This window comes from Phasianus colchicus, chromosome 6 (genome assembly GCF_987193195.1).
Source record: "Phasianus colchicus chromosome 6, bPhaCol1.hap1.1, whole genome shotgun sequence".
NCBI lineage: Eukaryota > Metazoa > Chordata > Aves > Galliformes > Phasianidae > Phasianus > Phasianus colchicus.
In genome coordinates this window covers 24848070-24872126 of record NC_143441.1, presented here as the reverse complement: position 1 = coordinate 24872126, position 24057 = coordinate 24848070, and the positions used below count along the sequence as shown (strand labels likewise).

Here is a 24057-nt window from a genome sequence, read left to right as displayed (position 1 = left end):
AAGTTCTGAGGATGTTTCCAGTTTACATTGTTCTTGAGGTTGTGACCTAAGGCTTTGTTTATGAGGCGGAAGATGATTTGTTATAGATAGCCTTCACTAGGTGTTCTTCTAAAAATAATCATTATAAATAATCCTTTCCTGTAGGAGATAATGGCTTTTCACAGCCAGCAAACTATTATAACCCAGACCAACTTCCTCCAGAGAATTCTTCCTTTATGGAAAGGAATTTCATCTGCAGATTACGATGTCTCCTGGATAACTCATCTGGGTTTCTGGTGAGTTTGGAGTTATGTAAAAACTTCCACGCGTGCTTGAATCTACACTGTGCCTACAATATGTGCTGCATTTCATTACAGTTACTGTTGATATGTGAGGGTTTGACCCAGTATATTTCAGTTAGTGACACTAAATGACAAAGACTGTATTTCTAGGTTCCCATTTAGCATGTTGCAACTAGGGGCAAATTCTCTCATTTTTTATGGCTTAGTTTTCTATGTCAAGTGTGAGTAATTTTTTGTGGGGCACTACATGGTTTGTGAATTACAAACCACCGCAAAGATTATTTCAGTTGAGTATCTTGAAATGAAAGAAATTATAGAGTTACAGTAATCAACAGAACTATGGCTTTCCTTTACTGCACTTGCTCTTTTTTCTGTATACTCTTTGTTTTCAATACCGTGGATTTTGAATGAAATATGTGAGTTTGTCATCTAAGTGACTTTGTACAAATAGAATTGCTTATATAAGATTTTTGCAATTGTAAATAATTGCATATAATGTGCTAATGACTGAAATAAATGAAAAGTTATATTAATTGCAAATTTGTATAATACTGTGTTCATTAGAAATTTTAAAATCTCAAAGGACATTTGCTTTTCTATGTATTTATTTCACAGAACATCCCACTAGTTCTTTTTTTTAGTAAGTATATTAATTCATATATCTTTAAGTTGTATGTTAAGAGGAATAACAATAGTAACAATAGTACTCAGAACTTACTATCTAACTTTTGTGTATGCCATGCTATAAAACTTGAATCTGATGGGTCTAAAGAAAACCTCAATTATATATTTTATTTAGCAACAGAAATATCCACATCTTAAATATCTCCAACCTGTAACAATTACTTTTTCATAATCCTAAGGCTATGAATTTTCAAGGACGATTAAAGTTTCTCCACGGACAAAACAAGAAAGGGAAGGATGGTACTGCATTGTCTCCTCAGCTGGCTCTGTTTGCAGTAGCTACTCCCCTGCAACCACCTTCCATCCTTGAGATACGAACCAAAAACTTCATCTTCAGAACAAAACACAAACTGGATTTCACACCTATTGGCTGTGATGCAAAGTAAGTAAATTATTCTGCATAGCGTTCCCCTATTTGCTGATGAGTTTCAAGTATGGCTTTAAAATGTAAAGCTAGTTAGTATTTCATTCAATACTGAGTTAGAATTTGTTATTGTTTTTCTTTACAGCCATGATAGTACATAGAGAAGTGAAGTTTACTTGGTGTGCTTTCTGGAAAGACATGTTGGTTTTTTACTCTCAATCTTTTAAAAAAGTTAAAAAAAAAAAAAAAGACAAACACCAGTCTCATTTAATCTGCAATAACACATAATATACTAATAAATTGGAGAAGAAGAAGAATTTCGTTTCAGCTGGTTGAAGCCTGGTTTTAGAAATGATAGGATAAGTGTTTCTTTTTGGCTCTTTGTATGTTGTTCTGTTCAGATAGATGTGAAATGCAGTTGAAATGTTATTCACTACAAATTAAGTCAATTTTTTATACTGTGACTTTAACCTGGTTCCAAACACTTCTTTTTTTCCTTTTTGAAAACTGGGAAAGCTTTTGCATTGGTAGATCAACACAAGGTAACTACGTATCATCATAGCACAAAGCCCACTGAGGTGATTTCTTATACGAAAGAAAAATGTTTCCTTCTTCCCTTCCTCCTATTTTTGACTGATAATGCTGAGTTTTCGGAGTCATTTCTGGTGGAATATTTCCTATGTTCATACTTAGGGAATAACTTAGAGTTGAATTATTCAATATTATTTGTACTGATAAACCAAAATACTTTTCTTGAGTTCTCTGAGGTGCTACAAGTGAGAGTTGATAACAAAGTGTTAATTCAAGCTTTTAATTTTCTCTCTTTTTATTTTCATTATACATTGCTGGAAGCCTTCAATTTTTGTCATGTTTTACAGTTCAGTTATTGTTCCTGTTTCCTATTTTTTTTCCATTCTTTTCTACCTTTGAATCACCACACATCCCATTTCCTACTCTTTATTACTTCATTTTTTCTAGATCTTTCTATGCATCTCATTGCACTCTCATAACTTCTTTAAAGTTCTCCATCTCCCTGATGTGCAGTAAAGTATTGTGTTTTTTTCATGGTTAATCCTGACAGCTATTGCCTGTACTTCTGTGATGTAGCTCTTGGAAAGCTTAAATACAAGCCCAAGGCCTTGAACCATTCAGTAACAAAAGGGTGTAGTTCAGAGATGCACTTTATTTTTTAATAATTTTGAAAAATTGCAAATAATAAACTCTACAGCTTTGCATAATTAAAGTTAGGCCCCTACTTAATACTACATGCAAGAAGTAAAAATAGGTAAATGCAATGAGATGAGGCCTAGTAGAAAGTGTATTTCATTGAAACAAATGGGAGCTGGCTGTTGTAAAAGTATATGGTGAGTGGTATAGTCATTTGTTCAAAGTTTGGAATTTAGGAGTGTAGCTGAACTGTAATATGCATCTTTATTTAATGATCTAACAATTTTGCAAACCTGTTTCTAGTCACTGAAGCCAACTGGTAAAAATTTTATGATTTGTTAACTGCATTTTTTATTAGAACACTCATGTTTCTGCATACAACTGATATTGCAGCAAAATGTAGGTAACATTTACGTCTAAAATGTTCTAGCCATAATTATCTTGCCTGGCATTTGTTCAGTGAGATGGTTCATCAGCAATGTTGCAATCTTTTGCTCTTACCTTCCAGAGGAAAGATTGTCTTGGGATACACTGAAGCAGAGCTGTGTATGAGAGGAACAGGATACCAGTTCATTCATGCAGCTGATATGCTTTATTGTGCTGAAAATCATGTCCGAAGTAAGCTCCATTCTTCAAGAAAGGCTATGAAAAATCAAGTCATGTATTCACAGTAAAAACATTGAAGTACTCTTAAATTTCTCTCATCATTAACAAAAAATATACCGTTCATGATCTTTTGCTCTTTGTAAGAATTTATACTCAATGAAAATATATATTTAATATCCCTATCTAGAGTCTTCTTGGTTCTAAATTTCAGTTTCTGTCACATCTTGCTCTTTTCCTTCTCTGCTCAACCTGATTTCTGCTATTCAGCAAGTTTCTCTGGGCTTAGGGAATATTTCAAAGATTGCTTTTTTTATTAGGAAGTAATATGTTTTCTTTTGATAAATTTTTATGATGAATTTCAGAATTGGTATGCTAGTGTCTTATAAATTTCTGTTATTGAGTCTGGTGGCTTGATTTGTTTTAGATAACAGTGTGCAAGAGTACTATGTTTGATAAATAACTATTTGGTGGACTTCTTTATTTTGTTGTTAGTTGTAATATATTTGTCTTTGGAAGGTGTAAAAATGTCTTCGTGAGATTTTGTTGCTTTTTTGCCTAGAAAGCTGTTTTGTTTCTTTAGTCTCCTTGTATTCAGGATGTCATTGCCTGTATATTATGGATATCTTGCAATTACTTGTAATTTTGGCTTTCATTGCTTTTATTTTACCAATAATTTAAAATAGACACTTTAAAAAGTGATTGATTGTCCTGTTGCACTAGGAATACATTATTAGTGCTTTACAGAAATGGGTGATTGAGGATGTGAGACTACATTGCTTTGCAGAATGGGATTACTTTTGTGACAAACCAGATTTTCCTATTTTACTTCACTTGACAGTAAGTAGTATGTTTACTCTTTAACTCTAGTGATGAAGACAGGTGAGAGTGGAATGACTGTCTTCAGGCTTCTAACCAAAGAAAATCGGTGGGCCTGGGTACAGGCAAATGCACGCCTTGTCTATAAAAATGGAAGACCAGATTACATCATTGCCACGCAAAGACCTCTTACGTGAGTCGTCATTGTATAAAGCAGTGTTCTTCAGAAACTGAACATTTTTTATTGATCTTGTTTACATTCGGAAAGTAGTTCTTCACTTTTAAATAAGTGTCCTTTAAATCTGGTACTCCAAGAAAAAAAGAAAAAATTCCTTATTTCCTAACAAACATTGGAAAGGATTTTGATATTTCAATAATTGTATGGCATAGTTCTTGTTTAGGTGTGAGATCTTTGACATTTTTATTTCATGTAAATAGTAAGAGTAGTGCAAATACCAAGTTATTCCATCTAAAGTATACTTAATTCAGAATGCTTATTAGTAAGGATCAAAAATCCCAGCAGCAGTTATGTGGAGGAAACAGCAAAAAATATATGTTAAGGTCTTTTGGTGCTTAATTGAATTCAATATAATAAAGAATTTAGGATTATAGGTAAAATAATTTTTCTAGAGGAGTTTGTAAAATGATGAAAATTAATGCTTCACTGTTGAAGTATTCATTTACTTGCTATGTGAAGAAAAACACAACAAATGGTAAAAGGCCACTTTACATTCATTTCAGCTACTAATACACAGAAAATAGTGTATGCTATCTAGATTTAATTACAAATGTAATACATAAAGGTCGTATTACAGCCATAAGCTCCTTATTTCATAATCTCCCTCTTGGCTCATTGAGTCAAGTTGAGCTGGAATAGCTAGGAATTTGAAAAATGTCTTCCAATAGAATAATTTGTTTATTTTTTTTATATAAATTCCAAGGGACAAAAAGATTACTGTATAACTGTTGAGTGCTGCAGTATTATGCTATATACACGATTTATTTTCAGAGATGAAGAAGGAGCAGAACATCTACGGAAGCGTAACATGAAATTGCCCTTCATGTTTGCCACTGGTGAGGCTGTGTTATATGAGGTAACTTTCCCCATGTCCAGCTTATCAGATGCCTCTCAGCCAAGGAGTAAAACCACCACAGGAAAAGGAGGCAAAACTACATTACACGGGGATTCTGTGGATCCAAATTCCCTTCTAGGTGCCATGTTAAGACAAGATGAGTCTGTGTATCTCTGTCCTCCAGCATCACACAAACTTTCCTTTGAGCGGAACTTTTTTGCAGACAGCAGGGATGAACTGAGTGGTGTTGTTAGCAATGACTGGACAGATAGTCTCCTACCTGCTGGAAGTCACAATGTTCTCAAGCAGGAACTAATGGAGTGTTCCCAGGACAGCAGTGTGCCACTTCCTGAAGACAGTGCAGCGCTCTTTCAAGATAACAAAACAAATGATTTGTACAGCATCATGAAAAATCTGGGTATTGACTTTGAAGATCTAAAGTGTATTCAGCAGGATGAAGAGTTTTTTAAAACTGAACTATCTGGTATGGATGATATTGGGGACATCGACATAACTGATGAAATCCTGACTTATGTGCAGGATTCCTTAAATAAGTCTGACTTCTTATACTTGGGCTGTAACCAGCAGCAGCAGCCCCTGGTCCAGAATGCCGGTTGCTTGGTACAGCAAGAATTAGATCAGCATCAAATTCATCAGCATCAGAAACAGCTCATGGAGCAGCAGCAACAACAGCAACAGCATCAGCTCTGTCAGAAAATGAAACACATGCAAGTCAATGGGATGCTCACAAATTGGAGCTCTGGCACCAGCATGCCTCTTTGCTCACAGCAGCAGCCCCAGCAATACACGTTCCCTGGCATGCAAGCCACGGCTGCTGAGTTTTCTTACAAATCAGAAGTAAACACTTCACCTTATGCATGCAGGCAAGAATTTGTTCCGTACAAGCAACCCACAGCAATGATGCCACAGCTTTCTAACTTTTCCCAAATGGAATTCCCTATAGCAGGACTTGACAGATCAGCCTATTCTGCTTCTTCCAACTTGGAGGATTTTCTTGGTTGTTTGCAGCAGGTCCCTGAAAATCTTGACTGTGGGATAAACTCTGAGTCGGTTATGCTAACCCCCCAAACATGTTATGCAGGTGCTGTTTCTATGTACCAGTGCACACAAGAAGCACAGCCAAACTGCATGGATCAAATGCAATATGATCCCATGATGGCAAATCAGCAAACATTGTTAAACAAGGTATGGTAAACAGCATTGTCACATTGCTTGTGTTTTGAATCACATTTTTAGTTGTTTTGGATGGCTGCTGGGTGCAGTTTGTCATAATTGAGTCGCTGAGTTTGAAGCTGGTGGGTTATCAGTGAGTGAATGTCCTTGCTTTTATTCTTTTCATGAGACTGAACTGAGTTGCATTCGATCAAGGCTTTGTATATTTGTATCTGCATCCTGGTAGCTCTTTTTGGCACTAGTGAGTTGGTATGTGGTACCTACCAGTAATTTTCCCAGTGGGAGCAAGGGAGAAGGGAGAAGCAGGTTGGTCAAAAGCTTGGAATTTGTGTATGTTTTTAGGGGAACAGGATGATGTGAGCAATACTGTCTGACAGGTTCGTCTTCATGAAATATGTTATAAGGGTCTGGAAAAGTATCTAGATATTGTTGTAGTCTGGATGTAAGGAAAAGTCAGCTTGTTCCTCAAGCTACTGTTTAAATCTGCTGAAGGCTAAAGGGGGGAAAATAATTACATTGACTTTTTTTTTTTTGCATTTTTACACTATTCTACAGAAAGTGGAAATAAAAGCAGAAGAAAAGAAGCCTTGCTCTAGCACAAAATACAATTTTAGGTGTAGTTTTTCATGGGTAAAATTAATTTTAAAATTAAAAGAAGAAGAAAGTCTAGTTGTTAAAGCAGTTCCTGATTTTTGCGTAGCCATTGCTGAGGTCTTTTAATTTATAGTCTTTATTTCTTTTAATGCTGCTTGAGTACAGAGGCACAGTTTTTTGGTTTTTTTTTTACTCTAATGAGGTTATGTGGTAAAGTAGTGATCCTCCTGTAAATGCTTCTGTGTGTGTATAAGCATTCACCAAATTAAAATATTAATTGTCATTTAACCTACACAAGCCATCAGTGAGGAATGCAAGTAGAACATACCCAGTTTTTGGTATGCATAATACAACTACAAAACATACAGTTCTTAAAACTGTTTAATTTGTGGAAAAAATCTAATTACTGAATTACGTAAGTTTAACTAAAGCAGTTCAGAAAATGTCCAAGGGCTGAAATATCATGAGAGTTCTTTGACAAGCTGCAGGCACAGGCTTGCACAGTACTTGAGTGTTTGTTGTAGAGCTGTGGCCAGTGTTATTAATCCAAGATAGTGCTTGATAACAGGGACGCAAAGCATTTCCTTTTCATCCAAGTTCACCCCTGTAACAGGGCTAAAAAATTGTTTTTTTCCTAAAAGCTATGCTGATATAACTTTTGATGAGCCAGTACCTAAATAATTCCAAGTTTGACTAATGACTAAGACAGTAAATATGACTATGACAATAAAGATGTTAAATGAGTTCCTACTACTTTGTATTTACTGGAATAGTGTACTGCCATAATAACATTGCTTTTAACTTGGTTGTCATAAAAGCATGAACAAAGGCTCCTTTTGTGAAAATGTAGCCTTAGTCAGAGTGTTCAGAGGCAATTTCCACTCATTTTGCTATGATGTATGCATGCTTTATGGATCTGGATAGCATTGCATAAGCGGATGCCTAATGAAGAATTGATGCTACCCTTCTGCATGTCAGCTCCTGTTTACCTCTGAAGAGAATTGCTGAATGTTTGTCCATATAGCTTAAAAGAGTCACACACCTCTTGATGAGATGAAAAAGAATTATTCCCCTTACACTGTTTCCATAAGAGTGATTGTAGCTAGCTGACAGCTATCTCCAAGTCTTAGTAGGTCCACAACTTACGGGTGGAGAAACTGCCTGGCCTAAAACAAATAGCATGGTCTTCTGCAACCATACTGCTTCATACTGGTCAAATAAAACCAAACCAAACGAAAAAAAAAAAAAAAAATGAAAAACCATCAGAAAAATCCAAACCCCCCAAAACAACAAAAGAAAAACAAAACAAAACAAAAACCTACCATCTTTTGTATCCTTTTGCTTCAGTCTGTACTTAGTTTTGACCTTTATTCTCATCTGCCAATTAGCATTTTTATGGTCTGAGTGCAAAATAAGACTATGCAAGTTGTTGAAAAATGTTTAAATACAAAGAAAATTTCTTTTCATTTTACCTAGAATTGTCCTTGGTGCAGGAAAAGCAACCCAGTATTTACATATGTTTGTACTGCAGAGTTATCAGAGGAGATAGTAGAACTTTAAAATAAGCACATTCATAGGAAGTAGTAAGTTAGAAGTATAGGTGCTGCACTTGAAGTTGTAGTGTTGTGAAGCATCATCTGCACCAAAGCCATGATTGCAAATAAAGCACTTGTATTTATTGTAAGTAGGAAGAATGTATCACTACATATGATAATAAGTAAATTAGGTTTGACTTTACTGGCTACTGGTAATTGCAGTAAGGCTGTGAGTAACTGGATAGCAGGTGTCGCTTCCTGAGCTACAGCGGTGCAGCAAAAGCAGGGCTGGGCAGAGTGGGGGACTGAGTCTGCCCTCCTCATGTCACCTGGAGGTTGGACAGTGGGTGGACTACAGCTCCGCCAGTGCAGATTGCTGTCCTTTCCTCAGCCTCCTGGTTTCTATACAAAAAAAAAACAGTGGGATTAGAAAGAGTCTGTTGTGATTATCTGCCTTCATCTTCTGCCTAACTTGTGATTAACCTGTGATACCAACAGTAACTCATTGAACTCATGCATTTACATTAGGAAAATAGCCAGTGTAGTCTCCATCACCAAAAATGTTTCAGTGGGCAGAAAGGCCTTGGATAAACTGATGGCATATTTAAGGTCACTGTTCCTTTACTAAACAGGAGAAAACATGGTGACTACTTGGTTCTGTGCTGAGAACTCTGTTAGAAATTTTATTTTAATAAATGCACTTCTCATATTAGCATTGAAGTCTGCTTCCAGAAGTTATTCTAGCTTATGTTATTCTATCTTTATGAGCACGGCATATTTGATTTAAAGCATAATTCACACAGCTGTAGTCTGGACATTAAGAATTTAGAAGAACAAGTGCATGTTTTATCAAATTTCCATGTTTGCCCAGCAGGAACAAAAGAAGTTTCCACAAAACCAGCTTGTTTTGATAGATGAATGAGTGAATGTATAACGTACATTTTAATGACAAACCTTGAGTGAATGAATAAATACTTCCAATGTAAGCTGCTCCCAAAGGGATAATGGAAATGTTTGAAATATTTTTATTTTCTTTGCATGAACGAATGGAGTATTTTGTAAAAAAAAAAAATATTTTTTCATAGCATGACAGGAAGCATTGCATCATATGGTTAAAATAATCCTATGAACAATTATGTCAAGACTGATGAAACCCATTCATTGCTATTATTTGGTGTCAATATGAAGACCATTTGTTAGAAAGCCCACCCTATGATAGCTTAGCCTGTGGATTGAATGCAGTACATTTCAGTGAGCAAATAGGACTGAATATGCATTCCTGTAAGAGCTGTAAATCTATATTCCACTGCCGACATGAATCTATGTAAATAGGTTGCTTTTAAATGTAACAGCTGGATTTGGAATTTAGACATACTCAGACTTTGCTTTCTACAAATGGAAACTATATTATGCTTTAGAAAACGATGATGTTTCTTTCCTTCACCTGAAGCAAGACTCTCACTAACTTCAGCAAGGGTAGGCTTAACTGGTGATTAAGCTCCTAGTTTAACACACAGTTTTAAAGCTATTGATTGTATTTTAAGATGGGCTTATCCAATCTGTTCATTCAGGCAGATTCTAAAAGATAAAATGCATCAGTTTTCCATACTAACCATTTATATTATCTTCTTTTTTTTTTTCCCCACCAGTTCCAAAATGGTTTCAATGGAGGAAATGTAAATGAAGCATATCCCTCTCAGTTAGATGTGATAAGTAATTCACAGACTGCCACACATCTTCAACCTGTTCATCATCCAGCAGAGCCCAGATCCTTCCCAGATTTGGCATCTAGTGGATTTATGTAATTCAGATCTAGAGCTCCATCTGTGATTTTGTCTGGGTTTCAGGCTGCTCTGAGGAAAAGCTTGATAAGTCTGTCTTTCAACATTGGACTTCAACAGCTAAATTAGATTTTGAAAAGGTTGATTGCACTATGTACTGGTGGATATGTAATCCAAGACCCTAACTTTTTAGGGTGGCAGGTGGAATTAAAACTCTTGACTTAAAAGTATGCACGTGCTGTTTTCCATCAGACTGACTGTGTCATTGTGATATGGATTACATATGTACTAAAGACTATGTCATGCTATACAACATAAGATAAGGCAAATGGTTTTGTTATTTAGAAAAATAATTGGGCACTTTACAAATAGCATCATTGGCACAAGAAAGATAATTTCACACTTGGATTATTTCCGGACTTCATGAAAAAAAAAAAAAATTAAAAATTAAAAAGCTCTGAATTCATGAGAATCAAAAGCACTTCATTTAATGCATACTAAGCTCTTTAATCACTTATTTTATATGTAAATCCTTTTGTTTTAAGTCTCCATTTCTAGCACTTTAATAGAAGGCTTAATACAAGGATATGATATGCAACTTCAGGTTTTCTATGAAACAGATCCCTTGCATTCCTCCTTTTCTTGTCAACCTTAAGTGCCTCACAGTTTAGCTACTTGTTTCTGACAGAAGCTTGTCTTAGCAAAACTCACTATAAATGTCATCCATATTCTGTGAACGTTTATCTAACATCTACAGTGCTACTGGCTGTATCCTTTTCTCACCCCAAAGACAATTTATTTAGAGTATGACTTAATTCTTTATCTGTGAATTTGTTACACTATGATCAGGAGCTATTACTGTTCTGAATTTAGTTCATCAAAAGAGTTTTGGTTTATTCTGTACTACTTTTCTGCTTTCTTCAGGTAATACAGGGTATGTTAAAAAAGCAGATTTTGCTGAGGGGGAAGAGCAGTTCCTCAGGATTAGTTTTAGATTATTAATGTTGAAAAACATGTGCCTTATCTTGTGTTAAAACACTCATAATGTTCTTTAGAAATAATGCAAGGCTGCTCTATGCAAATACTTTCATTAAAATGGATATTGAAAAGATTTGCATTTTAAATAAGGGGGAAAGGAGTCTCAATAACGAGTGGTATTGACACTTTGACCGCAGGTTTCAATGTTCATAGTGGGGAAGGGTTCAGTTTGGGTTAAAATTTTATTCCTAGCAACTTGCACTGCAACGGGCCGAGAGGCTGTTCCTTTAATGTATGTTGGACCCACTTCAAGAGCTTTGTGCAAAATATGAAAATGGGAAAGGAAACAAAAACTCATTAGAGAAATTCCGCTTTTAATTGGTTTGATTTTCAAGAGGTTAAAAAAAAACAAAAAAAAAAAACAGTAACAGCAACAACAAAAAACACCGACAAAACATCATTCTGGTTTTTGTTTTCTTTTTTTCCTGAGAGGATTTTTCGAATTGTAGACGCCAATGTTTGGTGGAAAATAATAGTCTACATGAAAATACAAAAATGTGTATATGTTCAAAATATTTCATACTCTTGCGTGTTGTGTAGTTCATATATAATAAAATGTCTTTGTAAAATATCTTAAACCAGTTAATTTTAAATGTTACATCATTACATCTTAATATTTTATTACATTTGTTATATATAATATAAAGTGGCAATGTAGCCAGTTTAAAGCAGGCAAAAGTAAATAGGCTCCCTCCAGATGGGTATTAACATTGTTTAATACAAAGACAATCACTTTGAATTGGAATGCTTTCTTAGATGAAACATGCTTTCTTTCTGGGAGAGCATATCTTTCATTCTGGGATATTATATCCTAGGCCAAACTTAAGTTAGTTACAGCTTCTCAGATGACTGACTTCAGTTCTTTTAAGTTAAATTACTATATATGAAAGGGACATTAAAGAATAAATTATTATTCAGGAAAAGACCATAAGGAGATTGCGAGTTCTAATACAAGGTTGCTTTTTAAAAACAAACAACAGTGTTTCAGGCTTCACTGTCAGCACAAGATATCAGTAACAAATTTGATCAATATCATTTGAATTACTTGGTCGCCCTGACATTTTTAATGTAAGATCTTGCTTTAAACCAATATCTAAAATGTCTTCCATATCTAGTTAGTGTATCATGTTTTAATTTGAACTTGAAAATTAGAAGAAAATGCTGTAAAACAAGAAGGTTTAAAGGGATAATATGTTTTACATCTTACCAGTGTAAATGCTCTTTATTACGTTAGTTTAACCAAATACATGTTGTCCTATCACTAAGTGCCAAGGATGCAGCACTTCAATTGTGCTGCCCTACTTACTGTAAGCAAATTAGTTGTTTATATGAATATCAGCTTATTTTGTGCATTATCTTGTGTACAACATTGTCTGCATTAGTGCACTCTTGATCTGCACCAAACTGTACCTACAGTGCACAGATGTTTCTAAATTGGATCTCTTAGTCCTTCAGGTCTGTTATAAGTAAGATATAACTCAGTGTTAGACAGTATTACTATCCATTTTTGTACAAGTTTTCCTAGCTCGTTTTTCTTGCCAGGTCTTATCTTTCATTTGCTATGCCTGCACATACCATGCAGTACATCTTTTGCATTAAGGTATGGTTTTGTAGCGCTGTTGCTGATCTTCAATAAAGTTTGTAAGGCATAATATATGGTAATAAAATAATCACTTGAATGTAGCAGAAATGTATGTTCTTTTACTGCAAAATGTTTGATTTCAGACGTATACGAAAAGATATATTATGATGCAGTTACTAATGTTTTTGGAAACTTGTCATCTAATAGTTTATGAACCTATTGTTATTTATGTCACTGTGGACTTTGCACTTCTGAATATTAGATGCAAATACAATGTACATAATTTAGACTAGTGAACAAGTGTGTATTTGCCCATGGAATTAGTATTTTCCTTTTAAACTTGCATGAAAATGAGTTTATTAATAAACATTGTAAAAAGTAAGCCACAATTAGCAGTTGAAAGGCTTCTATATTCGTTGCTTAGTGAACAGTAAATTTACAGTTCTGGCAGAGTTAGATCTCTACGTTGATGTTGCAGAAAATAAGGTAAGCGTTTTCTGTTTTAAGCTTAGTTGGTAACCTATTCATTGTTTATTTAGTAAGTACTGATTTTTAAGTTATGAAAACAATTCACTTGATTTCTAATTACTGATGTTACTCTTTAAGGTATGGTATGTTGACTTTGTGTGATAATCTTTTAAAATCAGTTACAATTCTAAAGCAGATGTTTCATTCCCTCTGCAGTTACCAGACTTAAAATTTTGTTTGGTGACTTAATGGACAAGACATTAAGTGGTTACAAATATGCTATTATCTTATAAGGTATTAAGACACATGTCTTATTGGATAACTCTGCACAGAAGTCATCTTGTTTACTCTTCTTGCACAACACAAGAAAAACCCCAAGCTAAAATAGGAAAGTTATTTAACAAGGCTGCAAATCTATTAAGTAACATCTGGAAATAATCAATCAATAATGTGAACCACACAAGCCATCCTTTTTATAGTCTGTTTTATTTGTTAAAGAGAGATCTTCAAGGCACATGGTCAGCCTGTTCCCAGAAATATAAAACCTCGCTGTCCAGTTCTCTTTGAATGAGGAAGATAATTTCTGTACTTAGCCACTTTCTTTTCGTTATGGAATTCTATTTCTGATTCAACATGTAAGATACTGGTCGATCAGAACCATCAATATTTCACTGCATCGTAAGCTGAGGTGGTTTGTTGGTGGAAGTCATTACCTTATCCGAGGCTCTGTAGGAGAAAGGCTTTCCCAAGTAGCTCTTATGGAGATGAAATGCTTTTCCTAGTGAGGAACTGCATTTCCTGCTCACACATTTAAACTAAGATTAATGAACTTCATTCATTGATATTTTCTTCATCTTCCACTTCATCTCTGGAAGGTCTGTCAGCTGGCTTATTAGATTAAATTACCATCTACAATAAAAGCCTGATTCCAGTTTTTTAATATTTTTATTCTGCTGGTCGATTAAATGGACAGATTCTCTTCCTACTTAGGTGGTCCTTCTATGTAAGGTAATGCTGTTTACATGATGCTAAATCAAAACAGCTCTATTCATCCAGGATACAAGTTGGAGTTGACTTTTAATTATTAAGTTCTACCTGTTGTATAAACCACTTTATCTGAACATTTAATAATTTCCAGCACTGATCACTTTTTCCCTGCTATTTCTGTTGTTCCTGTGAACACTATTCACTTTGACTGCTTACCATGGAATCTGAGCTGGGTCTCCAGGAAAAAGATAGTACTTAGTCTTACTCTCAAGCAAGTACTGGTGCATTGCTGCATTGCTTTAGTGGTGAACCTATATTTTATAAATCCCCTTATCACATAAAGTTGATTTCCGTGATAAGTAGTGAGGCATCAACATTTAAGTGCAAAATATTCAAAGATTTGACCTACAGCATGCAATCAAAGCAGTCTATGAGATCATGAAGAGCATTCTCCCATTATAACTTTCATATCAACAACTGGCTGGCATTGAACACAGCTATATACAACATTCTAAAGCAGCCAGTGTCTGAGAAAGACATGTTCCTCAACACAAAATCACTGTGGTGGTTATAATGTATGCAGAGGCCTAGAGGGTCTTATTTTCTCTTGAAACCAGCTTGGCTCCAAACAAGCAATATTCAGAAATTACTAACTAATCCAGATTTTGGATACCAATGTAAAAGCTATTTGTGCTCATGACTGTCTGGATGTCTAAGATACATACAAGCAAAATAATGAGATAAATATTCTTATAAGAATAAAGAAAGGAAGACTGACAGATACTGGAAGCAATTGAAGTGTTTTGTGCTGTATAAAAATAATATTAAATATAACATTTTCTCCTGTATTTATGGAAAGACTAAGCAGAAGATGATGATTATTTTTCTCCTTTTCTGCCACTCACTAGTTATGGAGGTGAAGGCTTCCCGTGTAACATAGAAAAGTGAGCATCTTTTCTGTGTAGGTGGTACAAGCCAGAGGACTTGGCCCTTACTATTAAAAGTAAGGGCTAAATTAGAAGAAGCAATTGAATTTTTTTTTAATTTTTTATTTTATTTTATTTTTTATTTTTTTTGTCACTGGTCGGTGAAGGTTAAATAGGGAAAAGCAGAAAGCAAGCGGATGACCTCATCTGTAATCTACTTGAAATATATCTGAGGGTATTTATATCCATTTCTAGTTTCTGAATCATGTGGAAAGGTCGACATTTTTTGTAATAGCAAAATTTAAATCTTCAAAGACTCTGCTCAGCTGCCAACTACCTCAATTCTTCTGTAGCTATTCAGATCCTGGCAATACTGAACTCCTTGGCTATCAAGTGCTTGAGAGGTTGCAAACCAGGTGTTTCCTGCATCTCTGTGGGGCCCACCAGTAAGTGGTTTCAGAACATACTGAACTAATGTATCTAAAAGAAGCCAGAAAGAAAGTCTTCTGTCAAAATGAACTAATTGACAAGCCAGAGATACAAATCAGCTCCCTTTTCTACCTTGTTTGGCAATATGAATGAAATCAAGATCTCTGAAGTGGTTCATAAAATATCCTGAAATGAAACAAACTCTCTTGTTTAAAAAAAAATCTTCCACTTTTAAACAAATAGTTTGCAAATAACTAAGAGAAGAGGGGTCAAGAGATGTATCCATTTGTCTAGTAGCTACGGTATCCACTTAGGACAGCTGGGTTCTTTAGCAGGAGGTGCTGAATATCCAGGACAGTTTGTGGACCAGCAATTAGGGTACTTATTTGCTCATCAACAGCACCATCTTTCTTATCTTATGGGGAGAAGTGTCATCATTTCTCAATTGAGATTTAAAAGTAAAATAATATTTTTAAAAAAATTAAGAAGTACCTGATTTTCATGCTTATGCTTCTACAATAGATGAAAGGTCTCTGTGGCTGAAAGAAACATGTTAGAGATGATCTTAGCAGAGAGTTTATTCCCTTTAGCTCTCCATGCTTGTGTATATGGTTTCAAAAGCACATATTTTCCAAGTTCTCATTAACAGTATAATAATTAGATTTTTCTAGAAAAGTTGTGGGTTACTGTTCCAGACTAGAAATGGAACTGTAGAGGATTACTTACTGATAGATCTTCAACTACAGCCAGTCATGGTTTCATTATGAATCCATGATGAAATCATTATGAAAAACAGAATTGTCCTTTGCTTTCAGAAGTCCCTAAAATTACTGGGCAAAATGGTGCAGCATTGATGCATCCATGGTTGGTGGCAGGTCTGTTGCTGTATAACATACACACACACAAAGGGCACGCTGTGATCATGTAAGGCACACGAGCATGTGCCAAAGAATATTTTAATAACACTGGCATCTAATCAAGCCTTTGAAAGATAACAAGAGCCACCTCATGCAATTATAAAGAAGTATCTGCCTCAAGCTTCAGATCTGAACTTAAAATTAGCACATAAGCTTGTATGCATGTAGCTTTATGGCTCTAGTCTACTTCCAGTCCCTCAATAGTTCTTAAGAAAATAAATAAGAAAATTCTGAGGAAAAGAAAAATGTTGCTAACTTAACACTATAATTTTAATCTTGCCAGGTAAAATAACAATGGCAGGAACTTCAGGCCAAGAATATTATTGTTAAGCAGGAAAAATATGGAAATAATCAGTTAAAAGAATGTGAGTAAACCTCATTAACGTGCTTCTAAAGTCAAGCTTTTCCACTCAAATATAACTGAGTGAAGTCACGTTCATCAAGATGGTTATATTCCATCCCTGTTTTGGAAACATCCAAAAACAGCATTTAAAGTGTTTTTTGCTAAAGATGAGAAAGATGCAAATTTTCAGATTCAGCTGTGACTTCAAAACCTGTGGAAGTTCCAAGTGCTTTGAAGTCAGCATGTCAGTTTCTCTCTAGTAATAAAATGTGGACCAAATTGAAACATGTGGCAAAAGATCCACATATGAGTGGATGCGCCCTAGGAACATTTTTCAGTGCTTTTATTTATTTTTAGAAGTGGGATATTTGTGTAGTAATGGTCATGCCTGTTTGCTTACTCTTGGCAGTCATGTAAACATTGCCTAGAACCTGCTCTAAAAGATGCTGACAGAACAATTTAAGCCCATCATTTAGATGCTGTAAATGCAGTTTGTAGTCTCTGATGCTTCCTAGTTAAGAGAGCTGAATGGCTTCTGCAGGAAGGACAAAGCATTTTAAGAATTGTACAGGTGGACTTGGCAAACAACGCCTGTATGGTCAAGCAGTTTTGTTACTCTTTGGGGCCTGCATAACAGGAGCTGCTTCACAGGCAGGGCAGTTTCTTGTTTCTCAGGGAACAAGGTGATCAGTCTTCTGCCATCATGCTGCTCACAAGGTGGAAGAATACAGGCAGGCAGGGCCCAGAAGTGCTGTTGAAGTTCTTAACCCCTTAACAGGCCCTGCAAGGAAGATCCCTATCGCAATATGCATCTCGCCACGGAGCCCTGAGCTCCGTGCAGACTGGGCTTGTCTGAGACAGTCATGGGTAAGTGGTGACTCCCTTTTACACAGCAGCCTTGTAGCTGTAGTACAGCTCCTCCTGCCAGGGCTGGGCAGGTTGCAAGCTGTGCTCAAAATCCAGAACATTATAACAAGCATATCAGTTGAGCCCCCAGCCAGGAAATTGGAATAATTGTTCTAGTGTTGATGCTCAAAATGAGCCGACTTCCCTCCTTGCAAACAGATCAGTTAACAGATTTGTATTGTTTTTTTGTTGTTGTTGTTTTTGTTTTTAAAAGGGGAGGGAGAAGATTCCAATGAGTTGGATAAACAGGATGATTTATAACACCAAATGCCTAAAGCAAATACCAATCTATTTTAGTCTGTTTTCCTTCCATGAAGCAACTGTTGGGTCAGCTCTTGTCCACTTTGCAGCTTTCAGTTCTTTAAGTCCCTTGGGGGATGTGACCAGTTTGCACAGCTGCTGGGTTTGTGCTACCCACTATTTCCAGTTTTGCCACACTTTAATACCACTGTACTTTAGCACTTTATTGAGTGATTGTCACTACTGCAGCTCAGAGTAGGCGTCAAAGTAGCACAGACAAAAAGGTATATAACGTACCGATTTGCGTGTTAACTTCAACAGCTTTTCCTACTTCGTGGCATTCAGGGAGTTTCTATATTCACTTTAGCAGATTGCTTGTTTTAGGCCTTGGCTCAGCCTTCTCAGCCTTACAGCAGAGATAGCACATGGGACACCAACACCACTCCTCCCCTCTGCCCCCTGCGTGATGGGTGCAGAGACCTCACCTTGGTGCCAGACTCAGGGCTGTGATAGGTGAGCACTCCATCTGCTTCTGAGTCAGACCTTCCCCTAGAGCAGTCTTTCTCAACTTCAGTTTTCGTGCAGTTAATTCTGCCCAGGAGGAACAAAGACAATGCCAGCAATGAGAAGTAGACATCAATTCCCTGGCTACGGCAAACACCCAGAGAAATCTTGCAGCCCGCTCATGTTCCCTTAGAGAAGTGGAGCTTCTACAAACTGCTTCCACCCATTGCCTCTTTGAAGCCTTTTATAACTTCCTAGTTGTAACCTAAAATTTGAGAAACACTACTCTAAAAATAGCATGCAGCAAATGATGAAGGGCCCCCTTCCATCCCTCAAGACCCAGTATTTGACCTTTCCTTCACCTTACTGTATTTTTAGTAGTATAATTTCAGATACAATTACCTACACTCAGCTTCTGAAATCATGCATGAAGTCCTTTTCCAGAGCCATATTAACAGCTAGCTGCTCAGCTTACTGGAATTAGAAACCAGATATGTTGTTTTATTTACAATATAAAATCAGACTGTGGTTTTGGTGTAGATTGTTATAATAAAGAGAAAAGGTCCCTTTGGTGTTCTTTAATTTATGACACGCTGTAAAATGTCCAGGCAGATTTTTACCTAGTAGCAGAAATAGGAAAAAAGTAACTCTTGGCTGGCGATTAAAAAGTCTCACCCGCTGTGCATGTATTTTGAGATCCTGAACATTTGGGAGCAAATCAGCCACTTATCTGTTCCTGGGATCGTGCTCATTTGTAACCACAGTGCAGGCCCCGTGGCTTTCAAGGTTTTTTTTTGTTTTTTTTTGTTTTTTTTTTTTGTTAGTTAGTTCGCCTAAATAAAATAATTCATATCTGATGAATGTCAGTACAGTGTCATTAAGATCACATTAAAAAGATCTTAAGGCAAGCATGTTTGGCCTTCCAGGATGAATTGCATCCTGTTCTGATTTTACTGATTCTTAATGTCTCAAAGCCTGCTTTTTAGGCACGCTGGAAACTAAAAATAATCAAGCACTGTGAACTGCAACTACATTGTACTCATTACCCTGAGTATGTATTCTTGTCATCATTCTGCTGGAGTGTTTCCTGGTGAACTGCATAAAGCAAGCTAGGACCTGTGTCTTTCTAAGCTTGTGATAAGATTGTTGAAGCTGTCCTTATCAGTCCTGAACCTTCAAAGTTGCTATTTCATGTTACAGCCTTTTGTGGAATCAATCAGTCGGGTACATCACCTGACTGACTTAAACCAACTGTATCAGTAAACATGAATACTGTAGACGAATCACAGAATGATACAAAGGCCTCTTACATCATCTTTTTTCTCTCCCTCAGTGACAGAGAAAGATTCCTCACTGGTATGCAAGAGCTTCATCAGTCTGATTACAACAGCTCTGGTAAACCCTCTCCACTGATGAGAGAGGTCAATTGATACAAGTTCTCCACGAAAAATGTTTTCCCTCCACTCATCGTCTCTTTTCTTACTCTTCACTTCTTCCTGTCTCCTTAAGTTATTGTCTGTGTGTACTGTCTCCCAGGCAGGCACACAACAAAATATTTATTGGCTATTACTCTCTCATTTTGTAGTTGAGAAGAACATATTTAGTGACTGGCATTTCCATATGACATGCAATAAAACAGCCAGTATGAGAAGACAAGTTAATGAAATAGACCAATCCAGCAGAAAGGGCAGGTGCTATTTTTTTCATCAAAAGAAAGTATCTTCCTCAAAAAAGTCCTCAATTCTTTCCTTTTTTATCATTGTGCTTCTGAAGCATTTTAATAAGGATTTCCTTCCCCCACGCCAAAACTGAATATAGTTCATTACATCAGTGCTGGATGAGGAAATGTTACTTGAATCATTTGTTCACCATATTAGATACATACATGGGAAAAACTCTTGCTGCTTCTTTATATAAGGAAATTTCTTATGCATGCCAGATTTGCATTGGTTTGGTTTTACTGAATGTTACATTGCTAACTTATGTCAAATGTTCTCTCTAGTGTCTCACTCTCAATCGCTGAGAATTCTTTGTTTTCTTCATACTTTGTGATAAAAGCATACTATGGCAAACTTAGCTCAGTGATCACTAAAAGGGGTGACAGCCTGCATTTCTTCAATGATAAAGATAAAAAGGGAGCACTGCTCTGATAGAAGAGGGTGCAGCAGGGAGTTTTTAGATAAAACTCTGAAGGTAAGATAGACCAAAATATCAAGTGATGTTTAGGGAATGTTTAGAAATCCAGTGATGGCCCCTTGGGTGTCAGTGGGAGGTGCAAATGTGTTGGGCACTCAGAGCTCAGCTGAGCTGGCTTGTACTCCGGGAACAGCCTATGTGGCTTAATGGATTTCTCCCATCTTTAATTCATGACTCTGCTTAGTCTATGATTGAGGCCTTTCGTTTTATGAGAAAAGTGTGTGTGTACAGCCCAGGAGAGGATGCTTGCCTGTGTTTCAAACAGCTCCTTGTTGCTTGCCAAATTGCTTTCTCTTTTTGGTTTCAAGTATTTCTGAAGGTTGTACAAAACCTTTGGAAGCAACTCACCAAATTGTTTCAAAATGAATCCAGAGATACTGGAAGAGGGAGGTGTTTACTCCCCAGCTGACAGCCTGCGTGTTTCATATCTGGGCCTGCAGTGGGTGTTCACTGCTATCATCAGCATGCTCTCAGAGCAGCTGAGCATACATCTTCCTTTCTCCTGACATTGTTTTATCTCACAGAACTTGACAAACTGCAGCATAAATTTTTCTCAGATTCTTTACAGAAATTCCATGTAAAGCTTGTATTTGCTGCTTTAAAATATTTCTGGCGTTGTTTGTGGAATCCTTTTTGTTCATGGGAAGAAAAAAAAAAAACCAAAAAAACACACAGTGTATATTTACCTACCGGTTCTCTGTCTTCCTGCGTGTTCCTGCTGGTGTCCTCTCCCCAGCTGTTCCTCCTCACCTGGAGGCCCAGTCATGGTGGATTTAGTTCAGTCTGCAAAGTCAGAAAATTAACTTGTCTGAAGGTGACAGGTGGGTTTAGAAGTGGCCTACCTTACTTAGGAACCGTATGCCTCAGGAAGGAGATCACTCGTGACTATCCATGTAGAAAAATGCAGACCATACTTGTAAAAATAACTCCACTCTTCACAAGCACCTAAAAGAGTCCTGGCAGTTGCTGGCTCTGACTCATTTTTGGGTCTCCTATTTTGCTCCTGTTCCAGCAGGAACAGGTTATTGCTTTGAATCTGGAGACGATGATCATCCACATAAAGCAGTGAAAATCTCTTATGCTTGTTTTAAACATGAATATGCAGTAAGATTGGAAAATAGTTTTATTTATTTATATTGATATACTTTTCTGACTTCTTATACAACCTTTATGGCACCAAAGCAAAAAGATAGAAAATGTTACAGTGGAACCAAAATAGAGCAAAATAAAGCTCTTTCCTCATTTCTGGCCTCCCCCTGCTTAGTCCATTAGATATTTTTCTAAACTGGTTATATACCAGTGTGTGAGTGGCTGATGCAATAGAAAGAATTACGTATGTTATTTTCTAAACACCTTTGGAGGCTTATCTTTTCTACAGATAGAGAAAACAGCTTTTGCGGTTTTCCTTTTACTTATTTTTTTTTTCTCAGCCACTCAGCAACTTCTCAACATCTGTATGGTTTCACAGAACATAATCCCTACCCTTCACTGAGAAATTGAAACTTTTGCTGTATTAGCAATCTACTGGCAAGCCTTGCTGGTATGCATCTTTTCCTTCTCGCTCAGCAATAATGTCATCATCCATTTTACTCTTAACTCTGAGGAATGGAGAGTGACTATTTGAAATAATTCAGGGTTGCAAAGGGAAAGGATCTGTTACTGCATGTAATGCTAGAAGTAGCTTTCTTCTGTATGTTATGGAATATTAAGAACGTGACTTGACTAAAGCATGAGATGGAGATCAGTCGTTTCATTACTCAGGATATATATAACTAGTGGTTACACAAATAAATCTTGAAATTCTGAACTTGAAAATTTAATCTCCCTGTTCACTTCAATGAATGACACTCTAGGAGATATTTAGGTACCTAATCACAGGCATCTACTGCCATTTTAGATGCTTTAGGCTATCCAAGGCATCTACATAAGCATTTCACAGCATTTTAGAGCAGCAGCTGGTAAGCCAGAACAAGCAGATGTCTAAGCCTAAGCCAGGCACATGAATCACTGCCATGTTGTGGCATTCTCACATTTCTGAGGGACACTTAGGAGCAGAAAATATAGTAAACATGTACATCCCTTTTACATTCTGTCATGATCTGCATGTTTAGCATGTAAAAAGGCCAACAGTTTGAATTACCTTCCATCTCATGAACTTGGAAATTAGAAGGGCAAACTGATCTTAGTAATATCTTATTTTTCTAATTAAGTCCCTTATCGTAGTCCCTTTTTGCTCATATGTGATTAACACTGAACTTGCAATGATTAAGTTTTTTTAAGTGTTAGTGTGCTCAAGTTAATTGTATCAATGAACGTCACCATACGACAGCCTTTAACATAAAACCATTCTGATTAATTACCTAACACATTTAGCTGGATTGCTTGTAAGTGTCCTGTCACCAAAAGTTCTCTCCTGGGAGTTTGTTCCCCCTTTTGCAATGGGGAAAGAGAGCGTTGATGAGAAAGCTGTTCCCATGGCACTGGGTGGGAGCTGCATCATTCCAGGCTGCTTTGGGTACACCTAGATAAGAGCAAATCTGGCACTTCAGCTCTGCTGATACTGCTTGGCACCCAACTTAATTTTCTATGTTCATTCTTCTTCCTTTAGTTCTCTGGCCCGGTGAGAAATCTAGACAATTTCTGAAGATGTATTCCTGAAGTGGACTGTTTTAAACCTGACTGTGATCCCTGATGCATATGCTCTGCATGTATCTGGGTAGCATCAGCTTGCTGGAACAGTGCTGGTTGTTTTTCACTGATGATGCATCTACTCCTCTAGTAGAACTCCTGCCATAACTGCTCCTCTCTTATCTCCTATTTATCATTCTGAAAAGTCTCTGTTTGCAGTTGGGCCAAAGACAAACTTTCTGACCAGGCCAAAAATTCTGTGAACAGTTCTGCACCTCTTTACAAGCTGGCTGATCAGTGACTCAGTCTCACAGGATTGTGTGGAAAGGGTCACCTGGGACTCATAAGTTGTTGTAAGTGATTAAATCATGCAGGCTGTCTATCCAAGAGAGCATTTTACTCTAAGTAAAATAAAAATATGTTCACAGAGGCTCTAGGAAGTGTACTGAAATGTGACACTACTCGGAGCCCTCTCTTCTGCAGGTTGAAGAAGCTCAGCTCCTTCAGGCTTTCTTCAGAAGAGAGGTGCTCCAATCCTCTGATGATCCTTGTGGCCCTCCTTTTGGATCCTTGTGGACCCATTCCAAAAGCTCCACATCTTTTTTTTGTGCTGGAGACTTCAGGCACAGTACTCCAGGTGGGTCTTTGCAAGGGCAGAGCAGAGAGGGACAATCCCCTCCTTCACCCTGCTGGCCACCCCTCTCTTGCTGAAGCCCAGAAGGATACTGTAGGCCTTCAGGGCTGCAAGTGCTTGTTGGAATAGAGGCAAAATAAGAGTCACAAAAGAAATGTGTAATG

General features: G+C 36.8%; 1 protein-coding gene across 2 annotated transcripts in view; it reads left to right on the top strand.

Moving 5' to 3' along the window:
• The window catches only part of AHR (aryl hydrocarbon receptor), a 57787-nt gene extending 47269 nt beyond the window's left edge, over positions 1-10518 (top strand). For both annotated transcript variants that reach the window (XM_031590061.2, XM_090142721.1), the window contains exons 6-11: positions 145-275; positions 1145-1347; positions 3005-3114; positions 3970-4111; positions 4928-6197; positions 9964-10518. In XM_031590061.2, the coding sequence (XP_031445921.1) occupies positions 145-275; positions 1145-1347; positions 3005-3114; positions 3970-4111; positions 4928-6197; positions 9964-10119 (2012 nt within the window). In that variant the 3' untranslated portion in view covers positions 10120-10518. The remainder of the gene's footprint in view (positions 1-144; positions 276-1144; positions 1348-3004; positions 3115-3969; positions 4112-4927; positions 6198-9963) is intronic.
• Positions 10519-24057: the final 13539 nt, after the last annotated feature.